Source organism: Nuphar pumila, chromosome 3 (assembly GCF_984573655.1).
Source record: "Nuphar pumila chromosome 3, dmNupPumi1.hap1.1, whole genome shotgun sequence".
NCBI lineage: Eukaryota > Viridiplantae > Streptophyta > Magnoliopsida > Nymphaeales > Nymphaeaceae > Nuphar > Nuphar pumila.
In genome coordinates, this window is record NC_143251.1 from 9124659 (window position 1) to 9145200 (window position 20542).

Below are 20542 nucleotides of genomic sequence, written 5' to 3' on the forward strand. Positions count from 1 at the left end.
GCCAGACAGGACCTGTGGGTCAGACCACAGCCAACCCGGGTCAGTCCCCGCAAACCGGATGGGGACTGAACCCTGGCCGGCCAGGCGCCACACCCTGGTCACCCGACGGTGGTTGGGGCAAACTGAAAGCCCCAACCACCGTCGCCAGGCGCTAGACAACGTCTGACAAGGGTGACCAGTCGGGGGCCTGCCAGCACCCCCGCCCCTGTCGCCAAAAAAATGGAGGGGCCGATCGACCCCTCCTTCGTCCAAATCTTGAGTGGGAGGGCCGAATCGACCCTCCCTCCGATCGAGAGTAGTTAAACGACGCAAGGAGGGTCATGCAGCCCTCCTCTGCCTGCGCCCTGACGCCAAACCAAAAATGGGAGGAGGGTTCGGACCGACAAAAGATCGCGGAGGACCGTCTACGTTAGCAGTGCAGATACCCGACAGTGCTTGTGCCAAGGGCCGGATGATATCCGACAAGCTGCCAGATGCCGTTCGGTGATCTGCGGCCACCGAAGAAGGGGCGAGCCACCCCGTGGCTGGTTGCTGATTCTGACAAACCTAACTTACACTGTCGGTTGTGGCAATTTTTTTTTTATTAACGGCCGTTAATGCAAGCGATCAAAAGGGAAAAACTGAATCCGATGGGATTCTGGCAACCCAACAAAGAAACAATGATAAAATCATATATTTTAACGATTTAACAAGAACACGAGGTTTTGATACTAATTGTTAGATTTCGGATTAGGAAAATCATATTTCTTGATTCTTAAATTTGTTAATGCTAAATCATTAAAAAGATTATAAATAAACAAATAAAACATAAAGCGAAAGTGTACCCGAATCTATTGTTCCATCAGTAGATCTTGATAGGTTAGATCTTTCAAAACCTCTATAAGTGGAATTTTCTTCTTCTCTAAACCTAACGAGGGAGACACTTTTATTTTTTAATAAAGAGCCAAAAGAGAACATCCACTATATATGGTTTTGGGGACCATAACCTAATTATAACCACGTTATAGTCTTCTTTTCAATTTAACTCATCATAAAACAAGAAATTAACATATTAGGACATATATATGAGGTATCTACGCATTATTATAACCATACTCTATAAGATGTCATGTGACTCAACCATATAAGATCACTTTATATAAACCTTTCCTGAGACAATTTATAATGTGTGATTAATTACCTAGGTAGGTCCATACAAAATTTTTAAGTTAGAATACACTTTAATGATACATATGCAACTCACCGGGACACTGTAACATTTTCTTATGGTCTCCCTTCAACATTTAGGACCATTATTAGTACTTGTTGTGAGCTGGATTCATTAACGGAGTTACATGGTTTGAGCAGATCAGGTGTCTTGTCCTTACATGCATCCACATATTGTGGACATGGTTGTGTCTTATAATTAGGCTAAGACTCTCACAAAGTATTGAGCTTATGCTTTTAGTACCGTTGTGTTTTTTTAAGTAGACTGCCCTCGCCTGTTAGTAGAAATATGTCACCTCATGAAATGTTAAAAAAAAAGGATTATTCCTCCCAGGGTATTTGGCCATGTTTTGGACTTTACCGTGATCATAAATTAGTTTTTATATTATTCACAATTTTACATGGATTTTATATTTTCTATATATATTGATTTTTCAAGATTTTTTTTAAAAGATAATTGATTGTCAAATTATCGCAATATTTTTGCTTGCCATTATTTGCTGGACAACAAAATTTAGATTTGTGACTATGGTTGTGCTTTACTGAGAACCAATAGAATTTGGTACTATATATATATATATATATATATATATATATATATATATATATATATATATATAGAGAGAGAGAGAGAGAGAGAGAGAGAGAGAGAGAGAGAGATCTGTACCTTTGAATGGGTTTCTCTTTGAACGTGTGCGGCGTAAAGATGCGAGTCCAATTTTTTTTTGAAAACAAGACATTTAGCGGGCGGTTCAAAATCGCTAAAGCCCGGGTTTCTGCCTAGGGCTTTAGTGGCAGTCAAGGCCCCCACTACATGTCTCAGGTGAGTTAAAAAAAGTTTTTTTTTTTATGACGTGCGTGATTAGCGAACATTTGTGATTAGGGACGGATAAGTGATTGGATTTTTTGGGCACTTTAGCTGTTTGAAGTTAAGAGTTTCTCTCTCTCTCTCTCTGTGTATATATATATATATATATATATATATATATATATATATATATATATATATATATATATATATATATATATATATATATATATATAAGTTGAAATATGGAAACCAACAAAATATGTAAACTGGTATAAGCTAAGATTTTCATTGGATTTTTTGCAAATCTAATTCTGCCGATCATTTGCTTAGAATCTACTATTGGATCAACGTAATCCATTTTGTATGCATGAATATTTATAAAAATTTTGAGCGATTTATTTTCAAGCCTTAAAAGATCATTGATGATCTAAGAGTCTCTTTCTATAAAATCAAACATATGATTGCATCCGTAAGGTAAAACTTTAGAAAAAAAATACAAAAACCTATGAAAATCTCGATGCATACTTGTTTACATATTTCAGTCAATAAGCAAGCTAGGAAAATAAACCAGTGGAGTGGGTAATAAATTTTCATACTTAAAAGGTCCAGAATCGACCCTTTTTAAATGGTACCGATTTTTGGACCTGACCCGAACTATGAATATATTAAAACCGGTTTTGGCGGGGTTTAACTAGTTTGGTTCTGGTTTTACCCGACCCAGTTACATCCTCGATCCAAAGTCCAAACCTAGGCGCTACAAAACGAAGAGCGTAACAGAGTTTTCCCACCATTTTCCTTTTCCCACGCGAATTCTCACAATGGAGTTCATCCCACAAGGTGGTGACGATCTTCCTAGCAATGGCTCCACTCTCGTTCTGGTTCGTAGCTTACTTCTTCTTCTTCTTTATCATTTTCACCTGTCGTGTTCGTTTCTTTTCCTGCAAGTTTCTTCTTCTTTCGCATTTCTTGGGCTTTTCCCTTTCCCCCCTTCCTTTCGATCGCTAGGGTTTCTGATCATCGCTTTTTTCTTTTTAATTGGATTAGCCGGCCTTGTGCTTAGGAAACGTGGGGCAGTTGGCGGTCGACCTCTTGATCTCTTCGTTGAGGGCGGAGAGGGTTGGGTACTTGGATGATCCATCCGTTCTGCCCTGTGTCGGCAATGATGCCTACGGGCCGGCGCTGGAAGGAGTCCTTGCTCTGCCGCTCGAAGGTAATCGGTTCTCGCATTTTCGATCGAGTTTTTTTTTTCTGCTTTTTGTTTCCTTGTTTTCTGGTTTTGAGATTGAAGAAGATCTGTTTTGAATTGACATTGAAGAAGCTTGGTCGGGGATTTATGTCATTCATGGGTAGTCTTGCTTTTCATGGATATTGAGGATGCAGTGCTTGTTTATATCTCCAGTTCTGGTGTTTCGCGTGATTTTGTGCACTTAGGATGAGTTTTGTGATATTAGATCCCCGGAGATTTCCACTTTTTTTTTTATCGTTTTTATTATGATTGTTTGAGTGTTTGGAGATCATGATGTGTGGAATGGCCGAGGTATCAGCGCCCCCTCTGGCCGAACCCCTCCCCCTCCCCCCGTTATCATGCTACAGTCCGGTCTGCTTCCCTATGGGAGGCTCGAACGCGATAGCCTGGGGACGGGGAACTAAACCACTGCCTTGACATGGACTCACTTTGGTTTTGTGAGGTTGAAGGACTCGTTATAGATTCTCTCCTGCGGGGTCTGTCGCGGAAGAAAGCCCGGTTGGTTACTCTGATTGTTATTGAACCATAATGGGTACTGTGGTTGTTATTGACCCATCTGGTTCTTAATTAGTTGTTACTCACCCATTATAGAAACTATGGTTGCCCCTCAAAATTGTGCTTTTGGGATGAGATGCACTTGCTAGGACCTAGTTCATCAGCTTGGTTAATGAGATTCACATAGAGCCATTTGAAAACAAGTGGACATGTAGCAAGAACATGGTCTGGAATCAGTGGCTCATGTACACTCTCTTTTCCATTGCTTGCAGTATCATGGAATGACCGTGTGATATCATAGATGGATGCTTGAGCACTCCTTGTTGCTGAATGAATGTCAAATTGTCAATCGATGTTGGTGACTTTTGGTGTGGAGGCTCCCTTGTCTTTTAGGAATGTGACTACCTTTGAAAACGAGCACTTGAGAATAAAATGTGCGCGTGGTTCTCTTCCATGGTCAATTGGCTGAGCATTGTCATAGTATGAAAAAGGTTCATCTAATAAGGCATTTGGTAGTGTCAGTTTTTTTTTAATTAATAACCCGAAGAAACCTCCCCCGGCACAAAGACCTGGTCCCGCTGGCTCAGCGTGTCATACCTACGGTCGTCGTGCCGGCAGCGTAAAACTCTGAGGCTAGGACCCCTGCCCTCGGGGCCTATGCTACGCGTTGGCTTGCGCAGTGGGGTGACGCCGTATGAAGATCGAAACTTGACTGCCCGTCTAGCAGCCAAGGCCCCACCCCACTATGCCAACCCCCCTTGGGGCTGGTAGTGTCATTTATAAAAGGAAAATGTAGGATCATCCTCTTTTATGGTCAAATTTATTTTCCACTTGATACAAGAAAATCCAAACTAGTTTTATTTCCTATTTTAAAGGTCTTTAGTCTTAATGCCTGCCTTTCAAGGATCAGCTTAGTTTTTCTACCACAATCCACAAATGGATTAATGTTATCCAATACACTACATGACGGATTTAAGAAAATATTGACTTGATGTATCTTTAAGTTTTCATTGAGTGGAAAGTCATTTATTTCTTTTCTTCTCATGGTGTGCATGGCAGCATATGAAGTATCATGCAGTGATTTGAGTATTATTCAACAAAGATCGCCAGTTATCAAGGTTTGTCTTCAAGCATCTTGCATTGTGTTTATTTGGATTATACTACTGTAAAAAGTTTTGAAAAAACTATGTATTTGATGTGTGACTACATCTTGATTATTCTCTTTTTTTTGTATTTATTTATGTATTTGTCTTGTTTATGCAACTCATATTGCAATACTAGTCATGTAAGATGGAAATTGGGGTAGGTAGGTGTGGGAGAAGGATAGAAGACTAGAAGTTCTTCCACAGAACCAATGTACAATGCTGTCAAGGTTTGCAATCTTTATTTGATTTCAAGACATGCCTTTCTCTGTAAAACCTCTGCATGCTATTCTAGACAAGCTGACAAATAGGTTATACTCTTTCCCATACTCGGCTAAACATTGTAGTACCCTTTCCTTAGCTTGTATTGTTGTTGTCTGCATGTACCTCTTTTAGCCACTGAAAAGTTAAATTTACCCCAACTTGGAGAGTTTGATTTACTGCTCAAAAGTTTGAGTACTAGGCCAGTTGATCTGCACTCCTACAAATGCTAAGGAAGATAAACCTTGTTGGAGATGTGAACTTTTCCAGATAGGATAAGAAAGGAGGAAAATCTAGCTCTTTTCAAGTGAGAAGCTAAAGCATTTTTAGCATCTTGTTTGATGTCCCAATATTGTTCTAAAGCATATTTACCCTCCAAATCTTGATGGTAATTGGATGGAGGAGATGCAGCTTAAAGATGTCTGATGGTCTTTTGTCATCTGGTTTATTATATTTTTCTTATTTCACATGTTTGTGCTATTAACAAATGCATGTGAAGAGAAATGTTAGCTGTTGCATACTGTTAAATTGTAATCCATAAGACAATGTATTTTATAATATATATTTTATATGTATAAAAGAAGATACATATACATATATATTTCATATATATGTACATGTATCCATCTACTTATATATATAATATATATTTCTTTCTTGTATTAGCTGTAGGGGTATTTTAGTCATTTTATGCATATTCATGTCGTTGAATATGATTGTAATTCTTCCTTTTAATTTTTCTTATTTTTGTAACTTTTTCTTTTTATTTTATCCTTTTTTTATGTACTATTTCTGTACACAGTCAGTAGCTGACTGTGTACAGTGTACAACAGTCAGCCACTGACTGTTGTACACAGGTAAGAATAAGAGACGTTGGGCTGACTCCCAACGGCTCTAATTAGAGCTGTTGGGAATCAGCCCAACAGCTCTTATGAGTTGCTAAAGCTTATAAATAAGGGCTGTAAGCCCATTGTAAAGTGTGAATTTCAGTAAGGAGTTGTGTCCTTAAGCTTATAAGCACTGTGCATTTATGCACTTCTTTTGTGGTGTAAAGCTTATAAACACTGTGCATTTATTGCATTTCTTTTGTGGTGTAAAGCTTATAAACATTGTGCATTTATTTTGTGTCTTGAGTATTTGAATTATCAAGTTATTTGAAAACTTGATTGTTTGCAAGGATTCTTCACATAGTATCAGAGCAAGGTACATGGTATCAGAGCAAGGTTGGAGAAAGAAAGATTGTGTGGATTCTCAATTTTTGGGTGCCTCAAAAAGCGTGCCCTCAATTTTTTTGTGATTGGAGTGGATCCTCTTGTTTATCCAATATTTTAGAAGACTCTTCTATCAAGAAAGGTCTAAAAATCCTTTGTGGTACGTATTCTTTTTTATCATCTCTCCTCTCTAATGGGTGAAAAAGACTCTCATTTTTCTCTCGGCTTCAAACTCAATGGGTCCAACTATCACGTTTGGACCGAAAACATGGAGGCTCATATTAAAGGAAAATAACTTTGGGGTTATGTCCAAGGCTCAATTCCCGAATCAGAGCCAAAGATAACCTTGATGGAGAAAGGAGAAATAAAAATCCTTGAAGGCGAAGAAAAAGCCAAGGCTCTTGAAGACTACACCAAAAAGCATGAAGAATGAGAGATGAGAAATTTTAAAATCCTCTCATGGATTTTCTCATCCGTAGAAACAAGAATTAACGCCAATATTATCAAGTTTAAGAAGGCTTCTCAAGCGTGGGAGTACCTTGAGAAGATGTACACCTCTAGGGACTTGTCCCATAAATATTACCTCCAAAAGAGGGTGTTAACTCTTCATCAAGGAGAAATGACTATAAGAGAGTATTTTGCCGAACTCTCTTCTATTTGGGATGAGCTTGCTATGCTCGAACCCAAGTGGAGTGAAGAAGCCATAGAGCTTCGTCATAAACAATTGGAAGAAGATAGATTTTTTAATTTTTTGAATGGGCTTAGGCTTGAATTCAAACAAATCCGGTCTTCTCTTTTATCCGCCTTCACTTCCCCTTCTCTTGAAGATGTAATTACTAAACTAAGTAGGGAAGAGACTCGTATGGGTATAAGCAAGAACAACCCAAGTGTTCTAGCTACACCTTCCAATAATGAAGAAAATGAAGGAGTTAATGTCGTCTCAAGACCGGGGAGCAACTTAAGGACTTACAAGCCTCCTCACTTCAAGAATCAAAACTCAAGTGGTCAAGGAGGGAAGAAGGATTATAGCAAGCTTTTATGCCATTTTTGTAAGGAACCGGGGCATATCAAGCTTAATTGCCCAAAGTGGAAAAAGTTACTTGCCATGGCTACCACATCCCAACTTCAAAAGGAAGAGTGCTCGTCATCTTCAAATGGAGCTCTCTCATTGCAACAAATTGTGGATGCACTTCAACCTCTTCTAAAAGGGGTTATTTCCGGAGCCGCCATGTCAACCTCTTCTCCTCCTGGTAAGACCTCTTGGCTTTTAGATTCAGGTGCTTCTTTTCACATGACCCCAAGTTTTAGTTCTTTTTCCGAATACTCAAAAAATCACTCTCCATCTTTTGTTTCAATCGCGGTTGGAACATCTCTTGATGTAAAAAGAATAGGAAATTTTGAAAAACAATGGTTCTTTATTCCAAAAATTAGATTTATACCCAAATTAAACTTAAATTTGTTTTCCGTTTCTCAACTCTCGGATCATGGGTGTGATATAAAGTTTTCGTCTAACAAATGTTGGATACAGGATCGTCGGTCCGGGAGATTGATTGGGGAAGGCTCTAGGAAGGGCGATCTATACTATATTGATTCTCTTCAAATTCCAAAGAACCTGTTTTGTAATGTTGTCTGACAAAATGATATTAATGTGTGACACAAGAGACTTGGATATCCAAATATTGCAAAAATTTCTCATTTACTTTTTGTTAAAAGTCTATGTAAAAGTGATTTCACTTGTAACGACTGTATTTTTGGGAAAATGAAAAAATTGCCTTTTTGTCAAAGATCTATGTTTACAACAAGACCTTTTGAAATTATTCATTCGGATGTATGGGGACCGACACCCGTTTCTTCACAAAAGATCTTGTCCGAAAACCCCTCAACAAAATGGATTAGCCGAAAGGAAGCATAGACATATAACAGAGACAACTCGAACATTACTTGTTTTTCAAAACATCCCAAAAGTTTTTTGGGCTAAAGCAACTTTAGCATCTGTCTATCTTATAAATCGGTTACCTTCTAAAAACTTGAACAATATCTCGCCTTTTGAAAAATTGTATACCAAAGAACCCGACTATAGTCGGTTGAAAATTTTCGGTTGTAAATGCTTCGTTCTTACTGACAAGAATGACAAGCTTTCACCAAAAGCCATTGCCTGTGCTTTTCTTGAATATTCCTTATGATATTAAGAATGACAAACTATATGTTTCCAGAAATGTGAGTTTTCTGAAAAATGTTAATGGTTTTGAAAGGAGTGAACCCTGTTAAAATATATCTCCAAAAACATGTTGTAAGTATAAATATATATACTTATATACTTAGAGATACATATACATATAATATATTATATGTATATGTATCTCTACATATATAAATATATATATTTATTCATATTTTTATTTTCTTACCCTAAAAGGGTATTCTTGTAATCTTGCACATATTCCATTTTGGAATATGTTGTAATTTATTTTTGCCTTTTACATTTCTTTATTTTTTGTTTTTAATATTTTTTCATAAAGTGCATTGGGGGTCCCCCAATAGAGTCGTTGGGAGCCCCCAACGGTCACAAATGTGACTGTTGGGGGCTCCCCAACGACTCCTTTGGGAGCCCCCCTTTGCACTCCTTTCATTTTGTATAAATAGGGGTGTTCCCCGTTGTAAATCCTCAAGCTTGAGAGTCTCAAGCATTTGCTCCTTCTATAAAATACATGCATTATTGCATGTTCATTGTTTTTACGTTTTTTGCGTATTTTGTTCAAGTGTTGTGAGAGTGCTTTCGTGCACTTCTTTTATAAAGTATTTATGCTTGTATGCGTATTGTCTCTTCATAGACAATTTTACAAACCCTTTGAAGAAAACATGGATTACTCTTTTTTATTTGAAATGTTAGAATATGATGATGATAGTGATCATAGTGATGATGATTTCATTCATAATGACGTCAATGACAAAGAAAATGGCTCTTCCTATCCACCTATCTCCCAACATAGAAATGAAGGAGCATTGCGAGATCCTATAACATATACCCATAGAGATATAAACAGTTTTATGAGTGCAATTGAAAAATACGGTGAACCTAGTGGGTCAAATTCAACAAATGATGAAAACCTACGAAGATCTGAGAGAAGTAGAAAGATGCCTTGTAGGTTTATTTCATATGATTCGTTTACTCCTAAACATAGAGCATGCCTTAGCGCCATTCATTCTTATATAGAACCCAGAAACTTCGAAGAAGCCAAAAAGAATGATGAATGACAGAAAGTAATGGAATGTGAGCTTTCTGCTCTCAACAGGGCAAAGACTTGGGAGTTCCAAGATCTTTCTAAGGGTAAGAAAACAATAGGGTGTAGATGTGTATTTAAGGTAAAAACTAAGAACGATGGATCTCTTGAGAGATATAAGGCTCGATTAGTTGCAAAGAGATATAGTCAAGAATATGGGATTGACTATGAAGAAACTTTTGCCCTTGTGGCCCGAGTGGTTACTGTCCGATGTCTCATTACTGTTGCCTCAATCAACAAATGGAACATCTATCAAATGGATGTTAAAAATGTTTTCCTAAATGGTGATCTGAATGAAGAGGTATATATGGATGCTCCACCAGGAATAGAGACTCCCAAAGGGAAAGTGCTCCGCCTTCGAAAAACAATTTATGGTTTAAAACAAGCCCCTAAGGCTTGGTACGATAGATTTAACTCTGTAATGTTATAAAATGATTTTTCTTCCTGTTTCACTGACACTGCTTTATTTGTTAGAAAAATCAATGTAGAGATTGTTATCCTGCTCTTATATGTGGATGATATGCTTATAACCGAAAGTGATTCTAAAGGGGTTAAAAGCATAAAATCAATTTTGAAGGATAAGTTTGAAATGTTTGATTTGAGATTTCTAACTTATTTTTTAGGTATTGAAGTAGCATACTCTCATAGAGGGTATTTTTTATATCAAACTAAGCTTGCTTCTGAGATTATTGACAAGTCAGGTATTACAGATGATAAGGTTTGTAAAACTCTTGCTATATTAAAAGTCAAAATGAAGATTGATGATGATATTTCTCTCTCCGATCCCACCCCCCTACAGACAGCTTGTGGGATCTTTGATGTATCTGAGTATTACTAGACCAGATATATTTCATGCAGTTCATACTGCAAGTCAGCTCCAACATGCACCAACATCAGTTCACATGAGTGCTATCTTGCGGATTGTGAGATACATAAAGGGCACACTAAACAAGGAAGTGTTCTTATGCTCTTCTTCTGAATTAAAATTAATTGCTTATACTGACTCCGACTGGGGAGGTGACCAAAATAACCGTCACTCCACCACTGGTTTTTGTGTGTTTTTAGGAGACTCGCTGATTTCATGGAGATGTAAGAAGTAACAAAAAGTGTCTCTATCCTCAACAGAAGTTGAATATCGTGCCATGACGACTACTACCATGGAGATTGTATGGATTCATCAGCTACTAGAAGATATGGGGATTAATGTAGAAGGGTCCACCAAGCTATGCTGTGATAACAAGAGTGCAATTTATATTGCCAAAAACCACACATTTCATGAGTGAACCAAACACATCGAGATGGACCGCCACTATGTCCGAAAAGCATATCTGAAAGGAGTTATAGATCTTCCATATGTAACTTCAGAATATCAACTGACAAATTTCTTCACCAAATCGTTGTGCTCTCCGCGATTCAACTTCCTTCTTGGCAAACTTTCGGTCATTATGCTCTAAGTTTGAGGGGGGTGTTAAATTGTAATCCATAAGACAATGTATTTTATAATATATATTTTATATGTATAAAAGAAGACACATATGCATTATATATTTCATATATATGTACATGTATCCATCTACTTATATATATAATATATATTTTTTTCTTGTATTAGCTGTAGGAGTATTTTAGTCATTTTACGCATATTCATGTCGTTGAATATGATTGTAATTGTTCCTCTTAATTTTTCTTATTTTTTAACCTTTTCTTTTTATGTTATCCTTTTTTTATGTACTATTTCTGTACACAGTGTACAACAGTGACTGACTGTTGTATACAGGTAAGAATAAGAGACTTTGGGCTGACTCCCAACGGCTCTAATTAGAGCTGTTGGGAATCAGTCCAACAGCTCTTATGAGTTGCTAAAGCTTATAAATAAGGGCTGTAAGCCCATTGTAAAGTGTGAATTTCAGTAAGGAGTTGTCTCCTTGAGCTTATAAACACTGTACATTTATTGCACTTCTTTTGTGGTGTAAAGCTTATAAAACACTGTGCATTTATTGCATTTCTTTTGAGGTGTAAAGCTTATAAACACTGTGCATTTATTTTGTGTCTTGAGTATTTGAATTATCAAGTTATTTGAAAACTTGATTGTTTGCAAGGATTCTTCACACATACAACCATAGTTTTTGGAGGCATCGGGATGCACTGATGATGATGATGATGGCACAATTTCTGTTTTGCCCTTTATAAAGAGAGTGGACTTTTAGAAATTGATTAAAAACATAAGTATAGAAAACATTTAAACCTTGATATTCTAAAATTGAAATTCTTTTCTTTCTCTTAATCAAATAGATCTTTGGATGTTGGATTGGCTTTTTGGTCAATGGAGGTCATTGGATTGCTTATCTACCAGATTCTTGATTTTTACTAGTAAAGAACATGAAGCTTGTCACAAATATGAACACCTGGATGTGCATAGACTAATGTCACTAGCCTCAGGGCTTCCTTCCCAATGAGGAAGGCCTGAACTAGGAGTAAGAGGAGGCAAGATGGTGCTCTACTGGACAATATGATGCCTAGTAGAAAGTAACATACTGCTAAGCAGCTTAAAGCCATCACATGGAGAGAATAAATATCAGGGATTGCGAATATAAGATATGTGAGGCATCTACTATGAGTAACAGTAAGAAAGTCATAGTCATTGTGGTATGTCCCTAGATGTGGGGCAACACCGCAACAGTTATTTTTGCACAGCACACTCCCTGTTGTTTATCACTGTGGCTGTGTCCAAACCATAGTCACAGATATCGGCAATATTTTCAAATATCGCGATATTTTGAAAATGTTGCAAATTTGATAATATTGCAATATTCTCATGATATTATCAATTAGTTTTACTGTTTTTATTTATTTTTTTACGTTTTCTTGTTATTTTTTATATTTTTTAAGCCTTGATATTTTCCCGAGATTTATCACCAAACCTAGAATATCAGGAGAAATAGCCTTGCCTAGATTAGCAGATATTGATATTTGTGACTGGCCCAAACTGTGTACATGAAACATAATAATGATATAGGAATACGCACACCAAAGGCACACACACACATGCGCATGCACACAGGCATATTGAAGGGCACCATGTATACGATTCCATATGTTTTTTTCTCACCACCATGGAAGTGGTGTGAAGCTAGTGTCCTTACTACATGTTTAGTTTCAAATTTTCATGATGGCTTTAATGCTTGCCATTTACTGGTAATTCAGATTGTTCATATCCATAAATCCTATCAACCTCTCTGTCTAAGGATATTACATATTCTCTTCTAGAAAATGTAAAACTTGACGACTGTTGATGGTCCAGGGGTTGATGGTCCAATTTGCAAGGAACTTAGCTTCCTTTGCAGCTGCGACTGGAAAGAAGCACATTGTTGTTCTTTCAGGCTTGGACTCTGCGAGGAGGCAAAGATGTGATGAACCAAGGTATATACTAGATGCCTGTTGGCCAGATGTGAATGTTAGTGTGCTACTACTTTTGTATTTTGACCTTGTGCTGGTGTTGTTTTTCCATTAGAGCACAGATGTATTATATTTCTAGTACCAAAGAAGATGGAAGTGATGACGTTTGTGAAAAACTTGGGTGGAAGCGACTGCAGGAGTACAGCCCAGGCCATAAACGCTGGGAGTATCTCAGCTCTCTTGCTGATGGTAATCCTATGCAAGAAGAGGAGTTCCTCTCATTTGATGATGAATTAGTGGATGATGATTACTATCCAAGTCTTCCTTTTGCTGCACTGTTCTCGTGTTGCAAGGTATCAAATTATGATTACCTACCATTGCTATGCTTCTCTTGTTTTCTCAGCAAAGTTTAAAACAAGGTTGTACGCATCACATCGTTACGTGTATCAGTCGGGCCCAAAGTAACACGGTATCTTGTTGCCCAAAAATTTCAAAAAAATTAAAAAACTGAAAAGTTAGCAAAAATTTTAAAAAAATCATAACACATGAAACAATGATGAATTGCACAAAATACAATCTTAAAATCACATATTAAGCATTTATGTTTTTATGAGCTATATTAGACTCTTGCAATTAAGAACATGCCACAAGACTCATATTTTATATTACGAAAACAAAATATTATATAAAACCTCAATAATCATAATCATCATATTTTTCTTGTTTTTCTCTTGCTAAAATTAATAACAAACTATGCAATTGATAGTTGATAATATAAATAAAAAGCAACTACATAATTTAAATTTTAAACACAATTAAATCCTTAACTATCAATATTAAATTCACATTCAAGTCATACTAAAATGTCATAAGTCATAACTAAACTGCTAAGTGTTTATGATAACTTAAAACATTACATTTAACCGACGTCTTAGATGCCAATCTTCATCTCTAAAGTTCTAAACTATAAAGATCCTAAAATTAAACTATCTTCTAGAGCCTATTTGTCAAACATTAGGACAATAATTTCTCAGTGTTGCATCCAACTGCTGTGCGATGATCTCTTTATCTTCGGCTATTTTTTTGGCAAGTGTGTCATCATCATCATCTTCATAATCTATAACAACGGTTGGAAGTCTTTTGTATTTTTGCAATATTCTTCTTTTTTGAATTTTTTTCTAATTCAACAATAACATGAGCACAAAAAGTGGTAGAAATAGATGGATAATCACATGAAAATAGATTTTGACGAACACCTGCAATATATTGCTTAAATCTATGCAGTTCACCTCTAATAATATAACAGCGGTACTTCATTCATGCTTCTACAGTGTTGCCACACAAGATCATCTCTATAAGATGAATAAAACAACATCGAAAGATCTAAAATAAAACATAACCAATTAACTATCAAATAGGATAATAAGTTTACACACACATAGAATATGTATTTTTTTACCTTAACCCACTTCCTTGAGTGAAAAAATGTTGAAAATGCATTCATACTTGAAAAAATTGCAAAAACGCTCTTTCTTGCACACAGATCGGCTCCCAAATCGCTCTCACAGTTCCTAAAGTGTGTGGGTTCGCCTCTAATGGCCTCTACACAAATGAGGGAGTCGGCCTTTAAGAGGCATTTAAAACCCAAAAAGTAAAAATATAACTCTGTTTTTTTAAAGCCCGCCGAAGGTGTATTATCATAGGATACGGGCACGATACAAAAATATATTGTATGATACACACTCATATCACAATACAAGTGTGCATTGTATCGTTTTTTTCCAAAGTTACGATACGTATAACCTTGGTTTAAAATCATAGGTTTTCTCTGTAGACTCCCAAGTTTTTTAGGACAATGGTTAGGAGGTGGGAGCCCTGGTTAGATGCACTTCTCTGGCCCATATTTATTGTTCACTCTGATATGCCATGGTACCATTTCTTCTTAATCCATAACGCTCACCATTGTTCTGTCAGGCAAAAGGCTTGAAGGTCACATGCATATTATGTTACTGTTCTGAAGGGGACAATATACCTGATTCTTTCATCTTAGCTGAGGAGGCATTAAATCTCCTGGGACTGCCAACGAGCATCTTTAATGGTAAGCATACTCTTAGCTGGAAACAAGTCTTAGATCTTGCTGGCTCAATTTAACCATACTCCATGAGTTAAAACTTCTGTATGATGCCATGGACTCAAAATCCGAAAGATCTAAGAATATGCACTCTGTAAATTGTCAATTCCTTAGATGCGTGTTCAAATCATGCCACTAGCAGCCAAAGGCTCATCTTTCAGTTGAGGACCCAATTGGGCATTTCATCTATAGTATGAACTGCTATTGTGAACCTGGTGAAATACAGTCAGACTTGTCTTGAGAAAATGACGCGTTTAACCCTTCTGGACACAGTATCTGACTACATTTCAACTGGTTCTCCACATTGATGGAATGTGAGAGCTTAGCGAGGACTCCATTTGGAGTCACTCTGTGGATTCTCTTTAGACCAGCACGTAAAGCTCATTGGAATTGCTGGTCTGGTGTTATCCGTGCACACTTTAATAAGGGTCGACCAGCAACAAATGTGGGCATGTTCTTGCTAAAGCTCTATTCGGGTTGTGGTGTGTGTGTGTGTGTGTGTGTGTCGTGAGTTGAGACTGAACACTAAGGATTGGATTTATTCTTGTTCACCAGGCAAGGGCGACGGCAGTGGATGGATCACTCCGTTATCATGGAAGACGGTTTATGGGCCACCTCCTGACATGTCTCTATTCTAAGACAAAGGCAATATGGGTGTGGGCTGGAGGTAGTGGAAGAGAACATTACCAGAGTGACATAGGTGTACAATGCTACGCCTAATCGAAGCTCAAGTGCTTAAGAAATGCATTAACACGGCACTAGAAGTGTATAACGAGCATAAGTGAAAGCAAGGAAAACAATGGAAGGATCATCAAAAAAGTAAAACAATGGAAGCAACATAAATATAAATTTTTTTATTGAACATAAACTTTTATTTATCTTCTTCTCTGGAGGCGAATCAAACACCTCTTCTTCACCAGGCAAGGGAGATATAGTAGATGGCATGTCTCTTTTAAGATGGCCAATGTGGGGTGTGGGTTGATGGTGATTGAGAACTTGGGCGGTTGCTTATGTGTGTGTGTGGTGTCTGTTGTGGTGCCCAATGGTATGCTCTTGATTTACATAGATTTGATCACCTTTGATGCATGCTCTATTTACTGTTTTTCTCTATCAAACTTGACTCGAACGTGATGCTTTGAAACCTTCCTAATGGTTCCTGAGTATTTACTTTTCACCGTTTTGAAAATTTGAACATTATTGTTTACTGAATATGATTGAAGCTATTAACATAAATAAACTATGTAACACATTTGTGCAGTAAGATGCAACGTATGGTGGCTAATTCCAGGCAAATAAGCGTACCAGCATTTGATATCATAGTCTGAAACCATGGTGTATATATATATATATATATATATATATATATATATATATATATATATAATAAATCTCAGCAAAATACATTAACAATATACAACGCCTTCATCCCAAACAATTGGGGTTGGTGATATGAACCAAAAAGAAAATCATTTTGGGTCCTCCACATGAATTCTTCTCCAATCATTTCTATCCAATGTCATGTCTTCGGTGAGGTTCAAATCATTCATATCCTTTCTTATCATCTTCATCCAAGTCTTTTTAGGCCTACCTCGACCTCTTTTAGCTAATATATTTTTTCATTTCTTCATCCTTCTAACCGGAGCATCATTAGGCCTTCACCGAATATGCTCAAATCATCGTAAATGATTCTCACTCATCTTATTTTCAATGGATGCAACACCTACCTTCTTACATGTTTTCTCGTTCTGAATCTTATCTTTTAGTGTCTTTCCACACATCCATTGAAGCATACACATTTCAGTTAAACTCATTTTTTGAATATGATGTCTCTTGGCAGCCCAACATTTTGTACCATATAGTAAAGCGGGTCTAATTGTCGTCCTATAAAACTTTCCCTTCAATCGCAATGGCATTCTATGATCACACAATACTCCAGTTGCACTTTTTCATTTCATCCACCCAACCTTAATCCTATGATTTACATCTCCATCAATTTCTCCATTCTTTTGAATGATAGATTCCAAATATTTGAAACAATCATCCACCGTTATTTCTTGCTCACCAAGCTTCACTACACTTTCCTCACTACTTCATTGCTTATTAAACCGACATTTCATATATTCTGTCTTACTCTTACTCAACGTAAAACCTCTTGCTTCCAAAGTCTGTCTCTATAATTCTAACTTAGCATTAACCCCAACTCTAGACTCATCAATCAAAACAATATCATCAGCAAACAACATACACCACGACACATTTTCTTGAATTGATCTCGTAAGTTCATCTATCACTATAGCAAAAAGGAAAGGGCTTAATGCAGATCCTTGATGTAACCCAACCGTTATAGGAAAATTGTTTGTCACTCCTTCACAAGTGCGAACGTTGGTTACTACTCCTTCGTACATATCTTTAATTATATTAATGTACTTGAGAGAGATACCTTTGTTCATCATTGTCCACCAGAGAACATCCCTAGGTACTCTATCGTATGTCTTCTCTAAATCAATAAAAACCATATGCAAATCTTTGTTCCCCTCTCTATATCTCTCAATAAGTTGTTTAAGATGTATAGCTTTCATAGTTGATCTTCCAGGCATAAAACCAAATTGATTCTTCGATATCATGGCAACCTTCTTCAACCTATACTCAATCACCTTCTCCCAAAGTTTCATAGTATGACTCATGAGTTTTATACCATGATAGTTTATGCGATCTTGTATATCACCCTTATTCTTATAGAGAAGCAAATACATTAACAGTATAAAACATTAAAATATAAATGTTGCATTAGTAGCACAAGAATATAGCAATGAAAGCACAATATTGTCAAAACAAATTATCGTTATTTTTGGGTCGATTTTCAAATTCTCACAATAAAATCACAAGATTTAAAAAGAATGATCAATATTACTATGATTAAGAATAATATAAAGAGGACTATGCTCCAAGGGAGGTTGGTGCGTTGAGGTGGGCCCTCGGAGCTAGACGGGCTGTCAAGGATTGATTCCCATGAGTGTTTCCTTGATCCGCAACCCTGTGCCCAACATAGATTGAGTCCTAGCCTCGAAGTATTATGCCATGGGCACAACAACTGTAATTTTGTCAGGATGAGACAGTATGACTAAGTCTTTGTGTTGGGAGCAGTTTCTTTGAAAAAAATGAATAAATAACCAAAAAGAAGACACGATACTAAAAATGAGAGTGTCCTTGCAACAAATCTTTTTCTTTTTACCCAGGTTTGGAAGTGAGAAAATAGTAGAAAATAAAAATTACATCTTTTTCAACCGTTATAAAGAAAAAAAATTTGAAAGAAAAGTTTTTCTAAAAGTATGGCTTTTGATAGGAAAAACTAAGGGTAGAAGAATTTTTGCTATCAAAAAATCTTAATCGACCATTCACCCAACACATCTAATTTCAAGGGCTGCTACAAAGCGATCATTCACCCACAACACATCTCATTTCAAGGGCTGCTTCTACAAAAACTTTCTCCATCTTCATCTTCCTTTCACCCCCTACCATTTTTAGCTCTACCTTTCTCTCTCTCATCTTCATCTTTCTCTCACTCACCTACCATTTTTAGCTCTTTCTCTCTCTCACCTTCGTCTTTGTCCCACTCACCCACCATTTTCATTTGTGGTGTGGTCGACACCTCTCTCTCTTTCTAGTATTGTCGACACACCTATCTCTAACATTGACACACATTTTTCTTACATTTTTTGCTTCATTATTTTCATGCTACACAAATAAGCTAAAATTTTTCATTTGAAAAAGTTATCATATAAAACTTCTCTTAGTCTAAGTTTTCTTTTCTTATAAGATTTTTTTTTGCTTTCTACCTAGTTAACCGATTGATCGATCCAAAACAAGAAAAAAAAAGTTTCTTTCTTTCGACCGCCCACGAGAGAGTCGAGACCACACTCTCATAAACAGAGGGACAAGAAAAGAGGGAAAACAATTAAAAAAGAAGAAAAAAAGGTGTAGTCTGAACACTTGAGCTCTGATGTCCGTCTCCTTAAAACCCCAACGTCATTTCTGCATATTTTTTGTGGAATGATTGTGGCGGTGTTCAAACTCATTATAGCGTTTTAGGTGCGGTCGTCGGAGCGAGGGGGCGTGAATTCTGCAGAGATTTTGCAGGTTTTCTCTCCTACTTCGGTTGATGAAGAATCTATCTTCGACACGAGCTCCGAAACGAGGTCGCTCTCGTCGTAGCTCGATCTGAGATCTTCTCACGGAGGAGTGCGGAGCTTGAGGTTTAGCGTTGGAGATCCAGGGAGAAGGAAGGAGAGAGAAGGGAGACATATTCTTCTTCGGCACTGTTTTGTTTTTTCTCTTTCTTTCTTGAAAGTTTTTTCGGCGTTTTCATTGGCTTATCTCTTAGCGAGTTGAAGTTTTTTGAGTTTTCGTTTTGATTTTAGTGGGAAAGACGAGAATCAGGGCGTTTGCTGGTTCATTTCGGTTGGTTGTGTTTCAGTCGTAGATTTTTCTGGAAAATCGAAGTGTTTTTTGGTTTACTGCGGAGATCCTGGGTCGGAAAGTAAAAAAAGATTGTATTTTTATGCGAATTTCTGTCTAAAAATTGTGTTTTTTCTATTTTGAAGTTATTTGGTTCCATCGATATTCGGAAACTGTCGTTCTAAGAATCATCGGCGGCAGTTCGACTGCTCGTAAAGGTCTGATCTTCCATTCTAGAAAAGTTAGATCTCCTTGACGTGTTCTATCTGTTGTGTTCGTCAGGGTTTCCACTGTCGGTCCAGAGTCGCCGGCGTCTCAACAACTACCAGATCCGCCGAAGCCCTACAAAGTAGAAAATATAAAACGCATCAGCATACCTGAGGCGGCCATTGTCGGAGAGCGAAGGACGTTTGCCGGAGATGGGCGATCTTCAACTCAACCGGTCTGCAGCCACCACAAGCGCAGGCTTCCGAATGCAGACGGTGAGTCGACCTTCTTCCCTCCCTTACTGTTTTTCTCACAGTTTTGCACTGTCTATGGGTTGCTTATGAAACCCTGTATATATAGGCATAGGATGAGAACAATTTGCATAACCGTTCCCCCTTTATCTATGCCAGTTTATCAGGATGGATCATCTCTTGATGTGGGGTGTTTCCACATCGTGGATAACCACCACGTTTTACGTGGTGGTTAATCCAACATTCTCCCACTTGATCCGACGATAAACTCTTTAACCAGAAAACCTTATGGGAATAACTTGATGAATAGAATGGCCTTTATTATTCTATTCTATAGGTCCTTAGTTGAATCTCTAATCCTTATGAGATTAATAACAACCATAATGAGAATCAAGTACTGAAAATGATCACTTTATTTATATGCATATGTCAAAAAGAGTTTAACAATC

At 37.2% G+C, this 20542-nt stretch overlaps 1 protein-coding gene across 1 annotated transcript; it reads left to right on the forward strand.

Moving 5' to 3' along the window:
* Positions 1–2809: 2809 nt before the first annotated feature.
* On the forward strand, positions 2810–16048 carry LOC149841871 (clast3-like protein). The gene is made up of 7 exons (XM_090001198.1): positions 2810–2895; positions 3062–3227; positions 4818–4876; positions 12955–13073; positions 13165–13402; positions 15024–15147; positions 15736–16048. The coding sequence occupies exons 1-7, from the start codon at positions 2836–2838 to the stop codon at positions 15816–15818; spliced, it is 849 nt and encodes a 282-aa protein (XP_089857324.1). The 5' UTR covers positions 2810–2835; the 3' UTR covers positions 15819–16048.
* The last annotated feature ends 4494 nt before the right edge of the window (positions 16049–20542 follow it).

Coding starts and splice junctions, on each gene's coding strand:
- LOC149841871 (XM_090001198.1), top strand. CDS start 2,836: ATGGAGTTCATCCCACAAGGTGGTGACGATCTTCCTAGCAATGGCTCC. Junction 3,228..4,817: donor CCTTGCTCTGCCGCTCGAAG/GTAATCGGTTCT, acceptor TGTGCATGGCAG/CATATGAAGTATCATGCAGT. Junction 13,074..13,164: donor CAAAGATGTGATGAACCAAG/GTATATACTAGA, acceptor TTTTTCCATTAG/AGCACAGATGTATTATATTT.